General features: G+C 40.2%; 1 protein-coding gene across 1 annotated transcript in view; it reads right to left on the bottom strand.

Moving 5' to 3' along the window:
- Window positions 1-20729, bottom strand: part of NKAIN3 (sodium/potassium transporting ATPase interacting 3) — a 283429-nt gene that overhangs the window by 134031 nt on the left and 128669 nt on the right. The window contains exon 4 of the mRNA XM_029923289.1: window positions 6205-6402. Coding sequence (XP_029779149.1) covers window positions 6205-6402 — 198 coding nt within the window. The remainder of the gene's footprint in view (window positions 1-6204; window positions 6403-20729) is intronic.

The raw sequence follows: 20729 nt of genomic DNA, 5'->3' as shown, positions 1-20729 counted from the left end.
GCATGACACCCTCGAGGTCCATCCACTTCCTTACAAATGGCCATATTTCATTCTTTCTCATTGCCATGTAGTACTCCATTGTGTATATATACTACATCTTCTTGATCCATTCATCAGGTGATGGACATGTAGGCTTTTTCCATGTTTTGGCTATTGTTGACACTGCTGCTATGAACATTGGGGTACATGTGTCCCTATGCATCAGCATTTCTGTATCTCTTGGGTAAATCCCTAGCAGGGCTATTACTGGGTCATAGGGCAGTTCTATGAATAGTTTTTTGAGGAACCTCCACACTGTTTTCTAGAGCAGCTGTACCAGTTTACATTCCCACCAACAGTGTAGGAGGGTGCCCGGCTCTCCACACCCTCACCTTGCTCTTCTCTTTAATGGGAGCAAAGCAACTAGACCTGGCCAAACTAGGGAAGTCTCTCTCAAAATAAAGAACACATGGATGTGGAAGAGCAAATTCAAAGGGAGAGTTATGGTCCTGGAGAGGAATGACTTTCCTTTTCCTGCACCAATCCAAACAAATAGCATCTGAATCAGAAAGAATGTGGAAGCGTGTTCTTCAGATATGTTTTCTTTAGCAAGTGGTATGAAACAAAATCAAGGCATTGTCTCAGTAAATTATATCCAGTGTTTAAAAATTGTGCACTTCATGTTATGTAAAACTAAAATCCGGAATACTTATACAATTTACTCAACAGCTCTGAAGGCGTGGCTGCTGTTCTAGGCATTAGAGATATGGAGTAAATACAGAGTCAGTTACAGCCTTTGAGAACTTGCCACTTCAGTCATTGTTTCACTATAGTAATTCTGAAATTTTTCATGAAAATATGAAATTGATTCAGTCATCCAAATGTGCTTGAGAGGCATAGGTAGGAAGGAACTCTAATAAACCAGAATGAGGCAAATAAATGCATATTAACTAAACGTTCGGTCCTTTGCATAAAAATTTATGATTAAGTGTCTTATGAAGATTATAGAAGTGACATTTTTCCTGCAGGGAATGGATGTCAGGTGTGGGATTAAAGAACTGAGAGTTCAACAGTGACAGCACACCACGATGGAGCCCTTGGTCTTTGAAGAAGGACCAGCCCAGATAGGAGAGGGACAGGCTGAGCGATTAGAGTAAAAGCATCAGTACGAGCAACACAAAGCTGACGTTTGCTGAGTGTCCTGCACTGTGACAGCCCCTCACTTCCCACGTGAAGCTCACTCTGGCTCCTGCATTTTGTTAGTGCATTCATTCATTCCTGCACTGTTTGATCAGTGGATCCTTCCTTCTGTGTTTACTCACTTCAGCTCTGGAATCTCCTGTTTTTAGGTCATTTATTCATTCACCAAATATTTCTGTGCCATCAGTCAGCTATCACTATGACTGCAGAAATGAACAAGTGAAAAAAGGGCACAACTCATTCTTTACAGGCTTTCCTTCCGGTAGATAGACAGACCTGAGACTCGATGATTATAAAACTGTGCTGTCATGGCAAGCCATCTAGTACAGCCAGGGAGGAGGGGGGTGAGTGAGTGGGGCACGTCTAGGAAATGTTCTCAGTGACACACGCACACAGTTATTTGGCATGACACTGTGCATAATAGTTATGTAATATACAATTATGAAGCATATGATGTACTGTGTATTATATATTATGTTAGCTATATTATATATATTATATATTATCTCTATGTTGTATACACCCAACATCATTATATTTGGATAGGTAGATAGTTTAAATAGGGGAACATTAAATAAACAATGAACCACTGATGTGTCGATATGCAAATAACTCCAAAATATATAATATACTGAAAAAAGGGAGACCTCAGAGGAATGGATGTCATATGATGTCTTTTGAGGGGGGCAAATAAAAATAAAAGGTCAGTTTCTTGAATTTCATAATGACACTTTGGCATAGCGCTAAAAATCAAAGCAAAACTGGTTGCCTATGGGGGAGCAGAGATGGGTAAACAGGCAGAGGGACGCACAAGGGTGGGAGGGAGTATTTTCACTGAACATATTTTTATGTTTTTGGACTGAGTGAATGTATTATTGATTTGAGAAATTAACATATCCTGAAACTTTTGGGGAAAAGGTGTCTAGTAGTAGACTCTAGCCAGGTGGCTGGAGAGCTGAGTGGGGTGAGGGGGAGAGGGGCGGGTTGGAGAGCCATTCCAAGCACAGTGTTGCACATGGGGAGGCGTGCTGTGCTTGTACCCTGTCTTGTTCTGTGAAGATGACAGGTGGGTTCCTTCGGGGGAGTGCTGGGAGATGGGGGTGGTGGGAATCAGACAGAGGGCAGGTCATGAGGTCCTCATGTGACAGGGTATGAATTCAGATTCCATCTCGAAGGTGGGAATATTTGGCTGGTGATCAGAAGGAAAATGAGCGATCAGAACGGCCCTTTGTAATCATCTCAGTACACCTGTGACGGTGGGCGGGGCAGAACTGGGGCCCGGAAGACTCTCTAGGAGGTTATTGGCCGTCCTTCTGGTAGAAATGATGAGCCTATGAACTGAGGACAGGGCAAGTGCTCATGGACAAGAGGGACTAGTATTCCACAGCTTGATCCTGGCTACAGCCCTTGACTTTTCATCTCCTCCATGGATTAGATTTTGCTCCTCTCCTCATACTATTCACAGTCATTCTTTGGATTCCACCTGAAGTTTAAGTTGGTGTTGCCCGCAATTGCAGGAGCCCTTCCTATATCCGCTTTGGTAAGATTTGGGCGACAAGAATCTCCATTCTGCCTTCCACATTCCCTCTCCCCGTCTACCTGGGTGCCGGTGAGGGACTTGAGGGACGCCGGAAACAGTTCGCTGCTATGCAGAGACAGTGGCGCTAGCAAGTGCAGAGACCAGAGCCCCTCTGCTGGGGCCAGTGGAGCAGGACACAGGGTCCCAGAGGGGACGCCCGGCCATTGCCTTCTCTCTGAATTCTGTTATTTTTTGTTTGTTCCTGTCAAGCTTGTACATAGCTCCTGCAGACATTTGCCTGGGATTTCATTTTTTCCGGTTCCCAGCTCCACTCTTCTGGGGACAACTGCACAGGCAGCCTGCGTCAGCAGAGCAGGGCTGTATCCGTGAGTGATTCATCCAAATATGTCCCTTTCCCTTGCCAGAGAGATGCTGCCTTCAAACTCCAACACACCACCTGCATTATCCTGCCTACCTCCGTTGGCCTCTCCCTGCATCCTTCTAGATCTTTCTGTGCCTCTAGAAATTACAGGGGTTCCCCCCCCCCCCCCCCCCGTGCAGCAGGGCCCACAGGACATTGTCTCATCTCAAAGCCCTTTGTCTAAGTTGCCAACTTGTCACCCATGCAGCACCGGCTGTTAAATATTGTGACCAACATCCCCTTTTTTTCAGGACTAAGGTTGATATTTCAGCATATGCTAGGCTACTATTACAGCAAGTATTCCCCTATCATCACGTGGTATGATAAAAAATTGTAATTCTAATAATTAAACATATGTATATGAAATACGTGGAAGGGATAAAAACCCACATAACGACACAATAGTACACAATTTGACAGTTGTGAAACAATTTCAGGGTATATTCTACTTTAATATAAAAAGATAAAATACTGGAACTCTTGTCTCCTGGGTGTATTACACAAGAAAAGTCAGAGATCAGCAACTAATCCTTTTAAGCTGGAATGCTGAATAGCAGAATCAGGAATATACGTGCAGGTGGATGGCTTTGAATGTTCACTAAACAAATATGTCAAGGAATTAATTTATAACTGACAAGTTCTTTTAGGTGGCGATATACATTTTGTTTAGTATTTCTCCTTAGTGTATGTTTTTATGTATCACTTCAGCCCCTTATCAAATAAATCCTTTCACCTTGCTATTCATTTGAATTGAAGTAATAATGAAGAGATGACTTTTTGATTCAACTGTATTCTACTGCATTATAAAAACATGAACATCATGCTAGCATTCCACAAAATGGTTTAGCAATTTACTCTGAATAATTTTTTAAAAGGAGGTAGATCTGTCCAGAGATGAAAGATTCTAGAAAAATGTTTCAAAATTAAGAAAAAATAATAAGAACCTTTAGAACCTAGCATATCATAACAGAGTACTTTTTTACCTTAACATAGACTGAAAATTTATGAGATAATTTGCCTCTCTCTCTCTCTCTTTTTAAAAACAAGATTTAAACATGTATTTTGGCACAGTTTCATATGTAACTGCTAGTAGATTAAAGATCAGAAAATAGGAAACAAGTGATAAACATCTATTGACAAATGGCAATATCTAGAAACCAAGAATAATCAGATTCCCTGGTACATCTCTGAGAGAACAGTCCTTAGTGTTGAGGCACAACCTCTTTCTCTCTCTCTTTTTTATAAATTCAGTGAAGAATTTGCTTTCATTGGACTAGAACACTAAACAATCTTTGATTTTTTTATCCTAATCTTTGTCTTTCTAGAAAAGTATACTTCAAATGTGCTCTAACACACTATTTTAAAACTTGATGTATGTGGGTTAAAGAACAATAATTCATAGATTATACAAGGGAGGTGTATACCACTACATTGGTGGTCCCAAATGAGCCATGGCTCCTGGTATGCTCACTTCTTTATAGTCAGTCTCCTACATTTGGCTTGGGCTTGGTCATATGACTTGCTATAGTCAATGGAATAATAGTAAGAATTATTCAAGTTGAGGCTGGATAAATGATTACATGTTTGGCTTCTCTTGGAACTTAGCTACCTTGCTGTAGAAAAGCCTATTAAGTTTCTGCAAAAAGACAAGCCATATGGAGGAAAATGTGGTCCAACAGCCAGTCCCAGATGTGTGAATGAGGTCTTCGTGGATATTCTAGCCCCAGCAGAGGCCGTGGTTGAAAGGTTCATATGAGTGACCCTGGCCAATATCATGTAGAGCAGAAGAACTACCCAGCTGAACCCTGCCCCAATTCCTGACCCACAGAACTCTAAGCAATAAATTTATATTCCATGTTGGAATGGTTTGTTACACAGCAGTAGATAACAGATATACTAAACGATAGCAAGGATTTCTCAATCTTCTTTCTAGAAATGATTCCAAGGTACATTCTTCACTGACATACATCTCTTATATTTCTGTTGTCTATTTATCTACTGTTGAGCCTTTATCTTTCCTTCTGATTCTAACTCAACCAGTTGGACAGAAGGACCGAGTTGGATAGTTGGTTTATATGAAAAGTGTGACTGAAAATGACTTCACTGTACATTGACTCAAACACCATGCCATGTTCTTGTTGGATCTCAAAGGAACAGCAGGTTTGGTAATGGCATAAATCTTAAGTTATTTCCACTTGACACTATAATCAAATTGTGGGAGGGACAATCTGGTAGAAATAAGTAGCTTTAAGAGATTCCAAGCACATAAAACTCCTGTGGTCCCATCAGGCCATTTCTTTTCTCTGCTCCTCTGTATGGAATTATATCTTGACACAACATTTTAGGCACTAAAGTGTGGAAAAATCTTTGAAGGGATTTGTTTTCTTAAGGAATACCACTACTACTAATTATTATTATTTTTAATGTTTATTTTTGAGACAGAGAGAGACTGAGCACCAGTGGGGGCAGGACAGGGGATAGGGGGCAGTGGCAGAGAGAGGAGACACAAATCTGAAGCAGGCTCCAGGTTCTGAGCTGTCAGCACAGGGCCTGACATGGGGCTTGAATCCCCAGTCCATGAGATCATGACCTGAGCCAAAGTTGAACGCTCAATTAGCTGAGCCACCCAGGCGCCCCAAGGAATAAATATTTGAAATCTGAAGCTTGCTAGATTGAGCAAACCATTGGTGTGTTTGGACCCTCCTATCTCTGGAACTAATGCACATTAGTTAAAGAACACTTTAGAAGTAGAGGTAGTAGCAGAAGTATAAGCAGAAGAACCCAAAGCAGAGAACGGACAAGGCACCATTTCCAGGGACAGTGATGCTACTTCATTGAGTGGTGTGTATTATATCTCAAATTAGGAACTATAGCAACTGACTGTTTCTGAAACAGTGTCTGGATACCAAGAGGAAAAGATGTAGCCTCATTAAGTATAGCCAATGTTAGCATAATTGCTGCTATTTCCACCGTTTAAAGGATGTTCTCCATGTGCTTATTTAAGGCATTTTCTACCAGATGGGTGTGGACAGAAGGGTTAGATACAAAATGCCAATAAAGGCAGGGATTCAAAGGTGCTACTTACAGAGAGAAGTATCTGGACAGCGCTGTGGATGACCTCTAGGTACTGGAAGTCGACGATGCAGCCTGTGACGGAGACATACGTGTAGTCGTCCATCATGCCGTGGGCTGACGGAGGCAGCACTCTTCGGACACAGCCAGGCCCGTGTTCCCGCCACCACGACCGGTGTACAGAAATGTTGAATGTCATCAGATCTGTGTCCTAGGTGGGCAGGAGACAGGAGAGCAGAAGGAGACAATCCTATCATATCACATCTTTGATTTCCACCTTAGGAAGAATTCAGGATGTAGAATGTTGTTGAGATGACTTAAATTTCAAGTGCAAAAGAACACAAGACAGAACCACAAATGGCTGTATACACCTTATGCCTACACTAGTGGATTATAATTGTTCAACATAGACACAGTCCTTTGAAAAATAACATTTTAAGGGAAGCACACCTCAAAAATTGAGAGGCAAGATCCTCTACATTTGTTCGAAACAAATTATTTGATTCATTTTGAAACATTTTGTCTGCATTTTCTTGTTCATCACCATCATCACCTTTAGGGGCTAACACCAATCAGACACAAGGCAGAAGGGGAGAAGGCAATGTGACCATGGAGGATCGGAGATTGGAATGATGGGGCCACAAGCCCGGGAATGCTGGCAGCCACTAGAAGCTGGAAGAGACAAGAGACTTCTCTTCTTGGGGTCCAGAGGGAGCCTGATCCTGTCAACATCTTGATTTCAGCTCAAGGAAATGGATTTCAGACTTGTGGCCTCCAGAACTGTGAGATTAAGTTACTGTTGTTTAAGACATCGTGTTTATAGTAACTTGTTGTATAGCAGCCATAAGAAACTAACATAGGTGAGGAAAGGAAGTCACAGAGAGGCAAAATAAATTGCCCAATTTAATGACTACATTAAATAAGCTGCCTATTTAATGACAGACCCACAACTTGATCCTCTGTAGTCTGTACTTTCAGCTCTGACGTGGTACTACTCCATGCGTACTGTGCTCTCCCTCCCAAACCTTTACAGTTCCTCATACCCTAAGGGGAGGGGGCCTTCCTCCTCAGTTATTTCCAGAAAACACCACTGAGAGCCAGAGCAAAAGAACTAAGATGGCAACCCTTGGCCTTCACGTCAGAATAAACTCTCAGAGCTCTTAGCAGAGACAACAGCCCAGGTGTCTATCCTCAAAAGATGCCTCAAACAACTAAGATTAGACTGTTTCTGCCATAAACAATAAATTGAAAAGCTTAGGGGAGGAGCCAGGATCTTGATTCCCCCCCCCCAAAAAGCTGATCTTCAAGTCCTAGCTTCTCCCTTCCTGCCTACTGAATCCTATCTTTCCCCCTCATAGTTTCTACCTCGTGCTGGAGCATAATCCCCAATAAAGCCTTGCCCAGCAGTCCTGCTTAGTTAATTTCTCTAGTTAATTTCTATTGCTCTGTGAGCCCAAGGACTGTGGTTGGTAACAAAAGTACTAGTAAAAGTAAAGCCTCAGGTTAGATTGCTATTAAAACATTTTACTTTTTTTTCCTCCTTTTTTGGGTTGTTGGTTTGTTACACGTATCATTCAGTTACCTTCACAGTTACAGCACTTTATTGATAATAAAAATTTTACATCTTTTTTTTTTTTTTTGGTTCTTGGTTTGCTACATGTATCATTTGCAGTGCCCTCTGAAGGGAGAATATTATGGAAAAATAATTGCTTTAGCTAGTGAATTCAGTTTAACGCAAGGCAATTTACCTGCAGGCAAATGGCCTACTGGCTGCTCCCTTTCCTGACTATCAGATTTAATCTCTTACAGTTAGTCCTGATCGCAACCAAAAAACTATTATTTTCCGTTTTAATAGAATTCATTAGGTTCAGGATGAACTGAGGTGATCTCAAAAGTCATAGCAATTTCTGCTCTTCAAGTGTTCTTACCCAGTGGTCTTTTCTATTGTTGGGCTCTAAATTCATTTCGTCATGATTTTGACTAAAATTTATATGACACAAATAAAACAAAAGTGAATTTATGAACTCATGATACATATTTGTTACACTCATAAAATCCCTCTGTGTAGTTCTCACTTAATTTGTTGACACTATAAATATTTATAAACTGTACCTTTTTTTTGCAATGACTACATTAAAATGTGAATAAGAATGTCAATAGCATCAAATTATACTTAAAATTTGAACCTCGAACTTAAATTTGGTAGAAAATTTTATTGCAAGTTTGTGTCTGATTTCAACCCCCTCACTAGCTAGATTTCAAACATTGCAACAAACCCTATCACACAACTCAATTTCCTATATAAAGCACATCAGAGGAAATGAAGAGCAGAAAACTCTAACAAGTTTTTTATAAAAAAAGATAAATTCAGAAGATCATTTACTTTAAGCTGTTTGTTACCACGTCAAAGCCTGAAATACATGGATGAATGCTAAACCTGGGTCCACCAAGTGATCCTGACAAATAATGTCAAGGAGCGCAAATGTCATTTCTCTTTCACTTTTTGGAATTAGAATAGGATGTGATGATTTAAGCACACCATGGTTTAAGAAAGCTGGTGACTGCTCTCCTTGTCATTTTCCTTCGAATTTAAAAGATTTCAACAATGATATTTATATTCATGCAAGCATGTGTGATTACCAAGGGCAGTTTGGAGGATAAAGAAGAAGAAAGCAAGGAGGGAGAAGAAAAACATGAAACCAAAGCAGAAAGGCTTGGGATGCATAAGGACAGCCTGGAGAGAGAGACAGAATGAGAGAGAGAGAGAGAGAGAGAGAGAGAGAGAGATCGAGTGAGCACATAGCAAGACTGCCAGAAGGGAGGATTTCAGGGAAGGTGATAACGCCATAGATTCAAAGCCTAGTTAAAAACAACCACTTAATTTACTGGCCGGTTTGGCAGGGGATGCCTTAGAAAATGCAACGCCAGGAGAGCACTGGGAGTGAAAAACTGGCTTGCAAGGAATCGAGGGGACTGAGAAGAGAGAATTTGGTGTGTGGTTTTTTTTTTTTTTTTTTTTTACCAAGTTTGGGAGTCAATGTAGTGAGAACACAGGCTGGTGGCCTCAAGGGTGAGCAAGGAGAGCAAGAGTCAACACACGGGGAACAAGATGTTAGCTCTATGTGCTCACACTAACCAAGTTATGACCTAAAAGATAATTATTCCAGAACACCTGTTTCTTCTAATACCTATTTAAGCAAATATAAAATGTTTAAAAGTACTTTATCTCTCTAGTGTGAATTCCAAACTTGTTTCCATTTTCTTCAAACACTTGAATTAAACAAAAAAGGAATTTCAGAATTCTTTGAAATGTTGTTCATTAACTGTGTAGGTGGACATGCCCGCCTACCTTGCTTTCGTAATGAGTGTAGCCAAAGAGCTGGAATCAGCTCATGTCCAAAAATCTCAATATTCACTTCTTTATAGTATACCACTGTATTCTCTCTGATTAATCAAGGGGCCAGTCTCTCTCTTATTCTTCTGTGTAATCTTTAAAATAATTTTTTTAACATGTATTCATTTTTGAGGGACAGAGCCAGAACACGAGTTGGGGAGGAGCAAAGAGCAAGCGAGACACAGAATCCAAAGCAGACTCCAGGCTCTGAGCTGTCAGCACACAGCCTGATGGGGGCTTGAACCCACAGACCAGATCACGAAGTCATGACCTGAGCTAACCAACCAAGCCACCCAGGTGCCCCCTGTGTATTTTTAATCATCTGCTTTTTTGGGTATGTGTCTAACTCAACTTTAGCTAACCCTCTCTCTACTTTTAGAAATGGATGCTCAATTGCTAATAATAGTCTTCTTTTTCTGCTTCCTTAATTGTGGCTCAAAGAGTCATGGAATCCACTTTTGCATAGTTATCTCCTTTCTTTGTCACTTTACTCTCTCTTATCAGAAGCCAGCCCATTTGGAAATGAACATGCATTAACAAAATAGATTTTACCCAATTTTAAAGAGTTAGCACTAGGTTTATATTCATACAATAGAATTCCTTTTAGTTGAAACTTCTTTTGAGAAACTCATTCATCTAGAATTCACGGTAGTTGAAACTTCTTTAAAGATACCCATTCATCTCAGAATATGGATTAGACAAGTTAAAACAATTTGCTTACATTTCTAATTTTTTTCCATGAAAGCACTAAATATTTCAGAGGGTACTGTGGATCCACAGAATGAAGGGCAAACACAGTGCTTGGTAGTGAGGTGTACGTGTTGGTATTACAACCAAGATGAGGCACCAGTTCAAATATATCAATGATCATATGTTGTTTTCCTTAAAGGTAGGTTTAAAAGATATTCAGGTTTCCATTGGAAGAGTCTGTCATTTGCTGTTGCTTTCTTAAAGACTCCTTAGTACAAGCCATGAATAAGTCATGCTCACTTAGTCTGTGCCACTAGTTTTAATACAAAATGCAGTCTCCCATTTAATACAGAGAACTAAGTGATGGTTGGGGGTTGAGGGGTTGGGTAAAATGGGTAGAGGGGAGTGGGAGGTACAGACTCCCAGTTTTGATTGAACAAGTCACAGGAAGAAAGGATACAACATAAGGAATATAATTGATGCAATTGTGGGCATCTTGGCGGGTCAGATGATTAAGTGTCCAACACTTGATTTTGGCTCAGGTCATGATCTCATGAGCCCCACGTATGCCTCTGCACTGACAGTACAGAGTCTGCTTGGGATTCTCTCACACTCTCTCTCTGCTCCTCCCTGTTGGCACACGTGCACACATGCACTCTCTCTCTCTCTCAAAATAGTGTTTTAAATAAATATTTTAAAATGATATTGTAATAGTGTTAATGTGGTGATAAGTCATAGCTACACATATGAGCACAGTATAATGTACAAACTTGTTGAACTACTATGTTTACACCTGAAACTAATGCAACATTGTGTGTCAACTATACTCAAATTAAAAAACTAAAAGAAAAATAGCAATGTGCAGAGTGAGTGGCCATTGATCAGTTTGACTTCCTGTTTCCCATCTCTACAACTAGGAATTGCTGGGATTTTAAAAATTCTGGTACCTTTGGTCATGTACCAGAGGCAGCACTAAAAATAATGAAGCGTTTGGTCTTCATTCTGGGGCTTAATTCCCTGAATTCAACCACTACAGGAAGCAGTGAAGTCTCATCTCTCCATTCAATGATATTTGTGGAGTTTCTAACATGAGCAATGCGTTGGGATGTAAGATTGAACACGAGATCTTATCCCTGCCCTCATGGAACATATACCCTAGCAGAGAAGATAGGTAATAAAGTAAACACATAAGTAGGCAAAAATAAGGATCCATTATGAAAACTAATATAAAGGAAATGATGTGCCCGGGAGTGGCTGGGATATGGAATGGGGTTACTGCATGATAGGTGCCCAGAGAAGGCTTCTCCAACAGCTGATATTTGGGCTAAGACCTGTTAGATGAGAAGGAACTAGACGTGGGAAGATCTGGGGAAAGAGTGTTGCGCACTCACAGAACTCCAAGTGCAAAGACCACGTGAGGGCGAAGAGGTGTCACTGCTCGGGTACTGACTGACGGCCGTACAGCTGGAGGGAAGCCCAGGAGAGGAGAAGAGTGGTATGTGATGAGGCTGAAGACTGGCAGTGAGCCACGACAGACTTTTCCAGTTGAAAAGTCAAATATCAGTATCATCTCCTTTGCGTTTTTAAAAAGATAATTCTAAAAATTGTATAGAGAATGGATTTGACCGGGTAAAAGTCGGAGCCAGGTAGGTGGCTATGACAGCAGGTGTCTCGGCCAAAGGTGGTAGCAGGAGAGGGAGGCGGAATGGAGGGGTGAGACCTGCTGGAGGCGGCACAGCACGTGGGGCCGAGAGCCCCTGATGGACGGAGGATGAGCGTCTCTCCCTGGGCGGCAGCCTCCTGCCCGCGGGCGGCAATGCTCTGAGGAAGAAGACGACGGGAGCATCAGTATCGGTAAGGGGCTGGAATTGGGCACATCGGTCCTGCGACGGGGAAGGGGTGGGGCTCGAAACAGTGCGCACCCGCGCAACCGTACCAGCCTGGCATTGTAAAACCGTCTTCCCTATATGTGGGTTAAAATAAAGGAGTCATCAGGTTAAATGGTGTTGGAAATAAGAATTTTTAGTCTAAGAGAAAAGAGTCACTTATTTCGATGAGCACGGAGTAATACAAGGAATTGCTGAATCACTATGTTGTTCACCCCAAACGAACGAACATAACACTGTATGTTAACTATACTGGAATTAAAGTTAAAAAGAAAAGAAAAAAACCAGTCTCTTATAAGAGCAAAGAAATTAAGTGAAATAGTGTGATTTGGGAAACAAAGAGTGGACTGCTCTTTCTATTGGTGACAGCAAGGTAAGTAATATATTTTACTATCCACATGTTTTTACTTTCAAAATAAGAACTAAAATATTGGCCATTACCAATTACTCTTAACAATGATGAAACTAGGGGTCCCTGGGGGGCTTAGCCAGTTAGGCATCTGACTCTAGATTTCAGCTCAGGCCATGATCTCATGGTTTTATGGGTTTGAGCCCCGCATCACACTCTGTGCTGACAGGGCAGAGCCTGCTTGGGATTCTCTCCCTCTCTGCCCCTCCCCCACTTGTGCTGTGTCACCAGAACAACTGTTACTATCATGCTCTGAGATTTGGCTCTAGTCTGTTCAGCCAGACTGTTCATTTCATAATTTTCATGAAAATGTCTAATATTTGTGTCCATTTCTTTTGTTCTCATTTTTTTGGTTTTTTATTTATTTTTGAGAGACACAGAGAGACAGCCTGAGCAGGGGAGGGTCAGAGAGAGAGGGAGACACAGTACCAGAAGCAGGCTCCAGGCTCTGAGCTAGCTGTCAGCACAGAGCCCGACGTGGGGCTCGAACCCACAGACTGAGAGATCATGACCTGAGCCGAAGCCCGATGCCTAACCGACTGAGCCGCCAGGCGCCCCTTGTTCGCATTTTTTAACTTATTAAATTGAATACCTTCGTCCCATAGTAAATAACAGTTTAAAAAATAATTCTACTGCTGAGTCTTTTATTTATCTTCATATCTGGATTAGCTGAATTTTAGAATTGGTACAGTTTTAGTCTGTAAGTGTATATAAATTCATTGTTTTATCCAAATGATTAATATAAACTCAATCCCCTCAGTCTCTGCAGGTTTGGTGCTATGTGCACAGCACCTCATACAGGGCAGTAAAACCGTATTGTTGCCAAAGAACACTGAGATGTTAAGATTGAACTGAAAATTTCAAACTGCACTCGTGATCCGAAATGATTATGTAAAGTGTGTGTGTGTGTGTGTGTGTGTGTGTGTGTGTGTGATCTCTGTATGTCGAACGGCCTTGAAGCAATGTGACTCCAAGAGCAGCAAGCAGCTCTGGCTCATACGCCCCAGTAATAAGAACCCAGGTTTTTCCCTGGAGAAATTTTAAATGAGGCGCGGTGCAAGGAAGGAGCAAGGAGAGTGTGAAATATATTTTGTTCTAGAAAGCAAGACAAGTTAAAAAAATTGATGAGTCATGTTAAAAAATGTAGGAAGCAATATGTAGGGTCTATTATTGGGTGAAGTTGTAATAATTTGAACATCAGAACAAATCATAATTGAAGCCGACCAAACACGTTGAATCAGTGAAAATCTGTGACTCCATTATGATCAAAACAGAAAGGGGAAAAAAAACCTCATTGTTAGTATTTAAAGCAGCTACTTAAATAAGACTTCTGTGCCTTCTGTTCAATTTTGCTATGACTGCTCTAAAAATGTTTGCTAGTTAGAAAAAATAACCATACTTGAAAAAATGAGTAATTAAAGAGAAAGAATTAAGCATGTATTTTGCTTTTTTCCAGTAGAAATTCTAGATCAAATTAACCAAGTTGGTGAAATAAAGTTCTACATTACTGATGTCAGGCAGTATATATATAGAAGGAATTCTTATATATATATATATATATATAAAAGAATTTAGAAAAACCCATTTTTGCCAATTTCAACAAAATTGTTTGATTCCTGTAAGGACTAGCAATTTGTTATTTAAAAAAATAAGTAAATAGTTAATCAACCTAGTGCCAAAGTACATAACACAGATTTCTTTTTCGTGTCAAGCAATACTTCCAGAATAATAGTAACAATAAATACGTCACATTCAAAGAAACTGTATAGCATTAAATGTTTTCGTAGAAAAGAAGAAAGGCTAAAAACTAGTGAGCTAAGCATTCAGTTTGAAAGTTTTAGAAGAATAAGCAAGTTAAAACTAAAGATGTTAGATATAGATTTCATTAAAAATTTTTGTTACGTGCCTACATTATTCTGGGATCTGGATTAATCCATGAACAAAACAGACAAAAACCCCTGTTCTGTAGGAGCTCACATTCTCATATGGGAAGTCAGACTATAAATATAACAAAAGATAAAGTATATTTCATGATTGAAAATGAATGATATTTAAAAAAGAGTAGAGCAAGGATATCAGAAATCTGTAAGAGTAGAAATTAATTCAAATATCAAAGATCTGATAGATAGCAAAACAAAGATGAAATCAGTATCATTAAAAATCTACAATAAAATTAACCACATCCTCATAAGAATGATCCAGCTAAAAAAAAAAAAAAAAAAAAAAAAAAGAATGACCCAGCTCAATATGACTTGTCATTGTTCAGTGTGGCAAGGTGGCCACTCACATGCAAGATAATCACCGGGTTTTCAGAGAACAGTGTGGCAACATTGAGAAGTTTAAAATGGAAATGCCCCTTGATTCTAGAATTTGACCCTCTGCCTTTATCCTAGCTCACATATCCACCTGTGCACCCACAGGAGTGTTCTTAGCAGTGATGCTTGTAACAGCAAAAAGTTGAGAGCAACCTAAATGTCTATCAGAAATTAATAAATTAGTACTCAGGTAATTGAATGCTATGTGAAGCCGAAATGAATTAAATAAGCTGATGTATATTAAAAAGGATGCATCTCTCAAACATAATGTTGATGAAAAGAATCCAGTTGTGGACAAAACATTGTATGATTTCAGTTATATACAGTTTTAAAAGCACAATACTGTGCTTTTTTTTTTTTCTAGGAATAAACATGCTTATAGGAAAACTTTTTTTTTTTAATTTTTTTTGAAGGAGAGAGAGACAGAGCGTGAGCAGGGGAGGGGTAGAGATTGAGGGAGATACAGAATCCAAAGCAGTCTTCAGGCTGTGAGCTGTCAGCACAGAGCCCAAGTCGGGGCTTGAACCCCCAAACCATGAGATCATGACCTGAGCCAAAGTTGGACTGAGCCACCCAGGCGCCCCTATATAGTAAAACTTTAAATAAATATACAAACGTAACAAATAAATGCAGAATACGGAGTGAAAAAAGGGATCAGGGAACAGTAAACAAGAAGGGTTTAACTGTGTGGGAAAAGTTTTATCTTTATTTCATTGGTGATAACATGAGCATTTGTCGACTATTTCTTTACCCTTTATTAAGTATTACATACTGCTTGAGGATAAAAATTTTTAAAAATATCCTTCTCTTTCTCTCCATTTCAGTTGCCACTATCCTAGACTGGCCTGCCATTGTTTTTCTCTGGGAAAATTGCAACGACCCCTAATGTATTTCACTTATTACAGCCAGAGTAATATTTCTTAAACCCAAAGCGTTGACATCACTAGGTGCTTAAAACACTTCAAGGGTGGGGCACCTGGGTGGCTCAATCGGTTGAGTCCAACCTGGGCTCAGGTCATGATCTCACGGTTTGTGGGTTCAAGCCCCGCCTCGGGCTCTGTGCTGACAGCTCCGAGTCTGGAGCCTGCTTTGTATTCTGTGACTCTCTCCTGTTTGTGCTCTATCTCTCTCTGTCTCTCAAAAATAAATAAGTGTTTAGAAAAAAATTTAAAAAAACAACACTTCAAGGGTTTCCCTCTGCCCAGACATCAAAGGTTATCTTTGGGAAAGCCGAAGAGGTCTTTAATTACTTGTGCAGACTCCTTGCTGTCCCTCCCTTCACAGCCCATGCTCCAGCCACACCGACCCCGTCCCCCAAATGAGCTGTTCCGTCTAACCTGTTGGTCTCCACGTACCCTGTTCCCTTTTCATAGAATGTCGTGTTTCACTCTCCCCTCTCATCTGGTTTCCTGCCCCTACAACCCGCCCTTCTCCATCCTGGTCACCTGACCAACTCCAATTTCTTTTTAGGGTTCAGCAGAGATATCACTTCCTTTGGAAAGTCATCCTTGGCCCCTGGAATGTCTGGGCCATATAAGTCTTCTGTGTGCTCACAAGTGCCCAATGCTGCCACCTAATTTTATATCTTTATTTGGGTAGAGATAACACATTCTTTCTTAAACCACTTTTCTGACTCACCTACAAGATTATAAACCAACTGTAATCAGCAATGCTTTCCCATGCCAAGCTCACAAAAATGGCTCAATATAATTTTTAATCAAAAGAATGAACAAACCTAATTGCTAGGTTTGTGAGGCATGATTTCAGTTGAGAATTGAGAAAAACTTAAAAAACCAGAAAGCAACTGCACATCCCTTAAAGTGCAGTTTATGTTTATGTTGCAAGCGGGAGTGTGAATTTGTGCAGCCACTTTGGAAAGAGTCTTGTATTTCCATGGAAGCTAGATAAGGGTATGCCTTAGGACCTAGTGTACCTACTCCTGAGTATGTAGCCAGGAGAGATAAATGCATACACCCAACAAAGACCCGTACAAGAATGTTCTTAGCATCTATTTATAGCCAAAGCCTGAAATGTATAGCAACAGTAGAATCGATTTTTTAAAATGTGGTATGGAAGCCACACAACAACAAAAGAGAATAAACTGTTGATACCACCAGGCCATGGTTGACTCTTGTGGACATGATGTTGAGTGAAGGAGGTCAGACTCAATAGAGAGATACCATCTAATTCCATTCCTATGTCCTAAGAAAGGCAGGACTGGGCTGCGGTGATGAAGGTTGAAACAGTGAGCACAGGTTGGACGGCAGGGATGGAGGTTGTTTCTAAAGCCGGAAAGTACATGGTGTTGGAAAACCAATTTCTTCTAAAGCTTCACCAACTTTTTTATATGTGAAAAAAGTTGGAGTTGCCGGGGTTTTTTTTTTTTTTGGTAAAAAAATTTTTAATTTCTTTTTATTTTTGAGAGAAAAAGAGAGAGAGAGCCTGAGTAGGGGAGGAGCAGAGAGAGGGAGACACAGAATCTGAAAAAGGATCCAGGCTTTGAGCAGTCAGCACAGAGCCTGCTACGGGGCTCAAATCCACAAACGAGGAGATCATGACCTGACCTGAAGTCTGAGTTTAACCGACTGAACGACCCAGGAGCCCCACAGGGTTTTTCAAATTAATACTTCCCTCTTTCATTCATCTAGGAATTGACATGAGTGTCTTATCAAACGCGTTTCTTAAGAAGGGTAAGTATGCAGAGGATCAGCCCCTTTCTCATGCGTAATGACAATAATTGAGGCACTATGTGTAGGTCGGAGGAAAACAACCCTGGCCAGAGACCTCATTTCCTTCCTTAAGTCAGTTTGTGTGTGTCCTTTGCTACTATTGGAAGGAATCAAATAAAAACTTGCAGTTTCCTAAAAATGACTGAAGAAATCATTAGTTCCTTTAGAAGAAATGATGTAAATGAAGCCACTTTTACTACAGGGCCACCTAGAATGGGAGTGGGGGAAACACATTGAGAAATTAACAAAAATCTGCAACTTGCAAGAGAACTTATATTTTTCTTTTAAATGTCAAGCTCCCCGTCTCTTATTTGTGTTTAATTTTTAGTTGTCCCTTTATTAGCCGTATCTTCCTGTATACTGGTTTGTCTACTTTTGATGTGCATCAGGTCCATTGGGCAGACCCAGGGACGTCTCTGTGAAAACAGCCCTCCAGAAACTTCAAAGGACTTAAGTACTGAAAACATTTCAAATACTAATTATTTGTGAAGGGATCATGTACATTCACAGATATTGACATTTGTGGTATGTGATTGCTGCACCTGCCTACATTAAGATTTGCCTACAGATGATTTTTAAAATAAATAAGTACGCTTTTCATCTGTAAGCTATGAATTTTAAACACCTGTAGTTTATTTAGTTAATTACCAAGCTCATTCAACACATCTGGCTTCTCTGCCTTTGTATTAATCAATAATTATTTGATTACAATGTTATGCCTTTTATGCTAATCAGGATTTTGAGACCATAAAATTGTGCTACCTTTGTGCTGCAGGCTGGCACTAATGTGTTATATTTATAGTGTAGCGTATTCATAATTCATGCATGCATATGCACGTATGCACAATTTACTTAATTTGCACGACAGAATTTTTATTTTTTATTTTTATTTTATATTTTTTTGCTAAGTTTACCTCCTGGAAAGAGGCAATACCCTCACTCATTTTTCAATTTTGGAAGGAAAAATTCCTCATTTGAGACAAAAATAGATATTTGTTTTGATGTGACAAAATTTCTTTTTAAAAAATAAAAGGGAAAGTCATGTATTCCTTTTAGTTGTTCCCTTTTTGAAAACTATCTGGATACATAGAACAATATTGGTGTTTCTGACCTATGAATGCAGCTGCTGGTGTGGTTTAAAACCCTCTACGAAAGAAGACTATTTTCTTAATTGCTTCCTTTGCTGAAATAATTGTGAAGCTGGAAAGAGGTCTGATTAATTGCAAACTTGGATGTGGTAAAAACCTCTCTGGCAGGTTCTTATGTATCACCATCAGTCTGAAGTTACACAGTAACCGTCTTAGATGGCTTGCAAGAGGCAGCCTCTTGGGAGGTGAAGTTCCAGAGACAGTGACTTAAGTACAGCTCTGGGTGGGTATTCACTGGAGCAGAGGGATGTGTGTCAACCCGTTTCGCTTGACTCCTCATTAGGGTCTTTAGGTTTCATACAAATCTCGGTGTGTGTATGTGGATGGGGGTGTTATTCACTGTGCTGAAGGGAGGGGCTGACCTGAGAATAAGCACCCAACTCTGCCCACTTGTAGCTGTTTTCATTTTGGCATATTTTTTCCTTCATGTCTCCCTAGATTGTTCGATATGAATACATATCATAGTACCAAGTTTGGATACACTTCATGCCAACAGCACTTCTATGCACTTCATCCAAATAAGATTAAGTTATCACCAGCCAGATATCCCATAAGTGTATAAAGTGCCGTGGCCGCAAAGGAGTCACCTAAATAACGGACATTGTTTTATTTTATATTCTTTTGGGAATAATGCTATTTAAGGTCATTTCCTTTTTCCTTTTTTCTTTCTTTAAAATACCATGGCTGAGTCATGTCCTAGGGTTCTAAGGAGCACAGGGTGATGCTCAAACACAAATTAGTTCATATTAGAAAGTAAATTCTTACAAAGAATATTTATTTACTTATTTATTTATTTTTAACATTTATTCATTTTTGGGAGACAGAGTATGAATGGGGAAGGGCAGAGAGAGAGAGGGAGACACAGAACCTGGAGCAGGCTCCAGGCTCTGAGCTGTCAGCACAGAGCCCGATGTGGGGCTTGAACTCATGGACCATGAGATCATGACCTGAGCTGAAGTCGGATGCTTACCCAACTGAGCCACCCAAGCACCCCAAGTTTTCTGAAGAATATTGAAATCCTTTTCAATTTGCTGATGATGGGAAGAAATATGAATTTCTGTTTTTCTTTACAGATAGCAGCTACTCTTAAATCAAAGCATCCAACTTGTCCAAAAGCACACATAGTTACATTTTTTTTGTAGGTTCCTAGATGAATATACACACTATCATCCAACCTCTTCCCCTTCACGGTTCCACCTGCACTCATCAAACAATCCTCCTTGCACAAGCTGGGATTATTCCAGGGATTCTGGGTAGTTACTGTGGCTACATCTTTTGCAATGACTGAAACAGCAACATCCGAGGCCACAAGTGTCTGTCCGTCTATACTTGCTCTACTTCCCCTCTGTCTGAACACAGAGAGCTGTCGAACAGTGTAGGTTTCCTCCTACGAATACAATAATTCCACTACACATATGGATCCTTATAAACGTTAAAAGCTTATTAGGTCACAAGATTTTCTCGGAGAGTGAATGCATATATTTTTCCTTGCTCAGCTCTATAACAGAAAGACTGTTTATAATCATCGTTCTCCATCCATCATACAGCAAAAATATCATATTTTCTAAATTAGCACTTTATAATCTAAAAAGATATAGTCTATATTAATTATATTATCTTGCACACCAGAGTTACTTGGAACTATTTCAGTTCCGATCCATTTACACAGCCGTTATGTGACTCACACAGGCTGATGCGTTTTTCCTATATGAAGGGTGCTTTGAGTATCTTGTCAGCCAATAATAAGCCCTGATGGCATTTCCTTGTTACTTGAGGATAAGTATTGTGAATCAGGAGCTCTGTGCACACTGAAAGGCCAAGGTTTGTAGAGGTGGAGGCCGGTCCAATCAGCAATCAGAATAAGCTCGCACTGTCCCTGAGGCCGGAAAAAAAATCATCCACCAAGGGTCCAGCTCTTTTTCTCAAAGACTGAGAATGAGCTATATGGTTTTTGAGAAAGTCTAGCG

The sequence above is a fragment of the Suricata suricatta genome, chromosome 15 (genome assembly GCF_006229205.1).
Source record: "Suricata suricatta isolate VVHF042 chromosome 15, meerkat_22Aug2017_6uvM2_HiC, whole genome shotgun sequence".
In the NCBI taxonomy this organism is placed as follows: domain Eukaryota; kingdom Metazoa; phylum Chordata; class Mammalia; order Carnivora; family Herpestidae; genus Suricata; species Suricata suricatta.
Note: the sequence above shows the minus strand (reverse complement) of the source record. Positions and strands in the feature narration are given on the sequence as shown.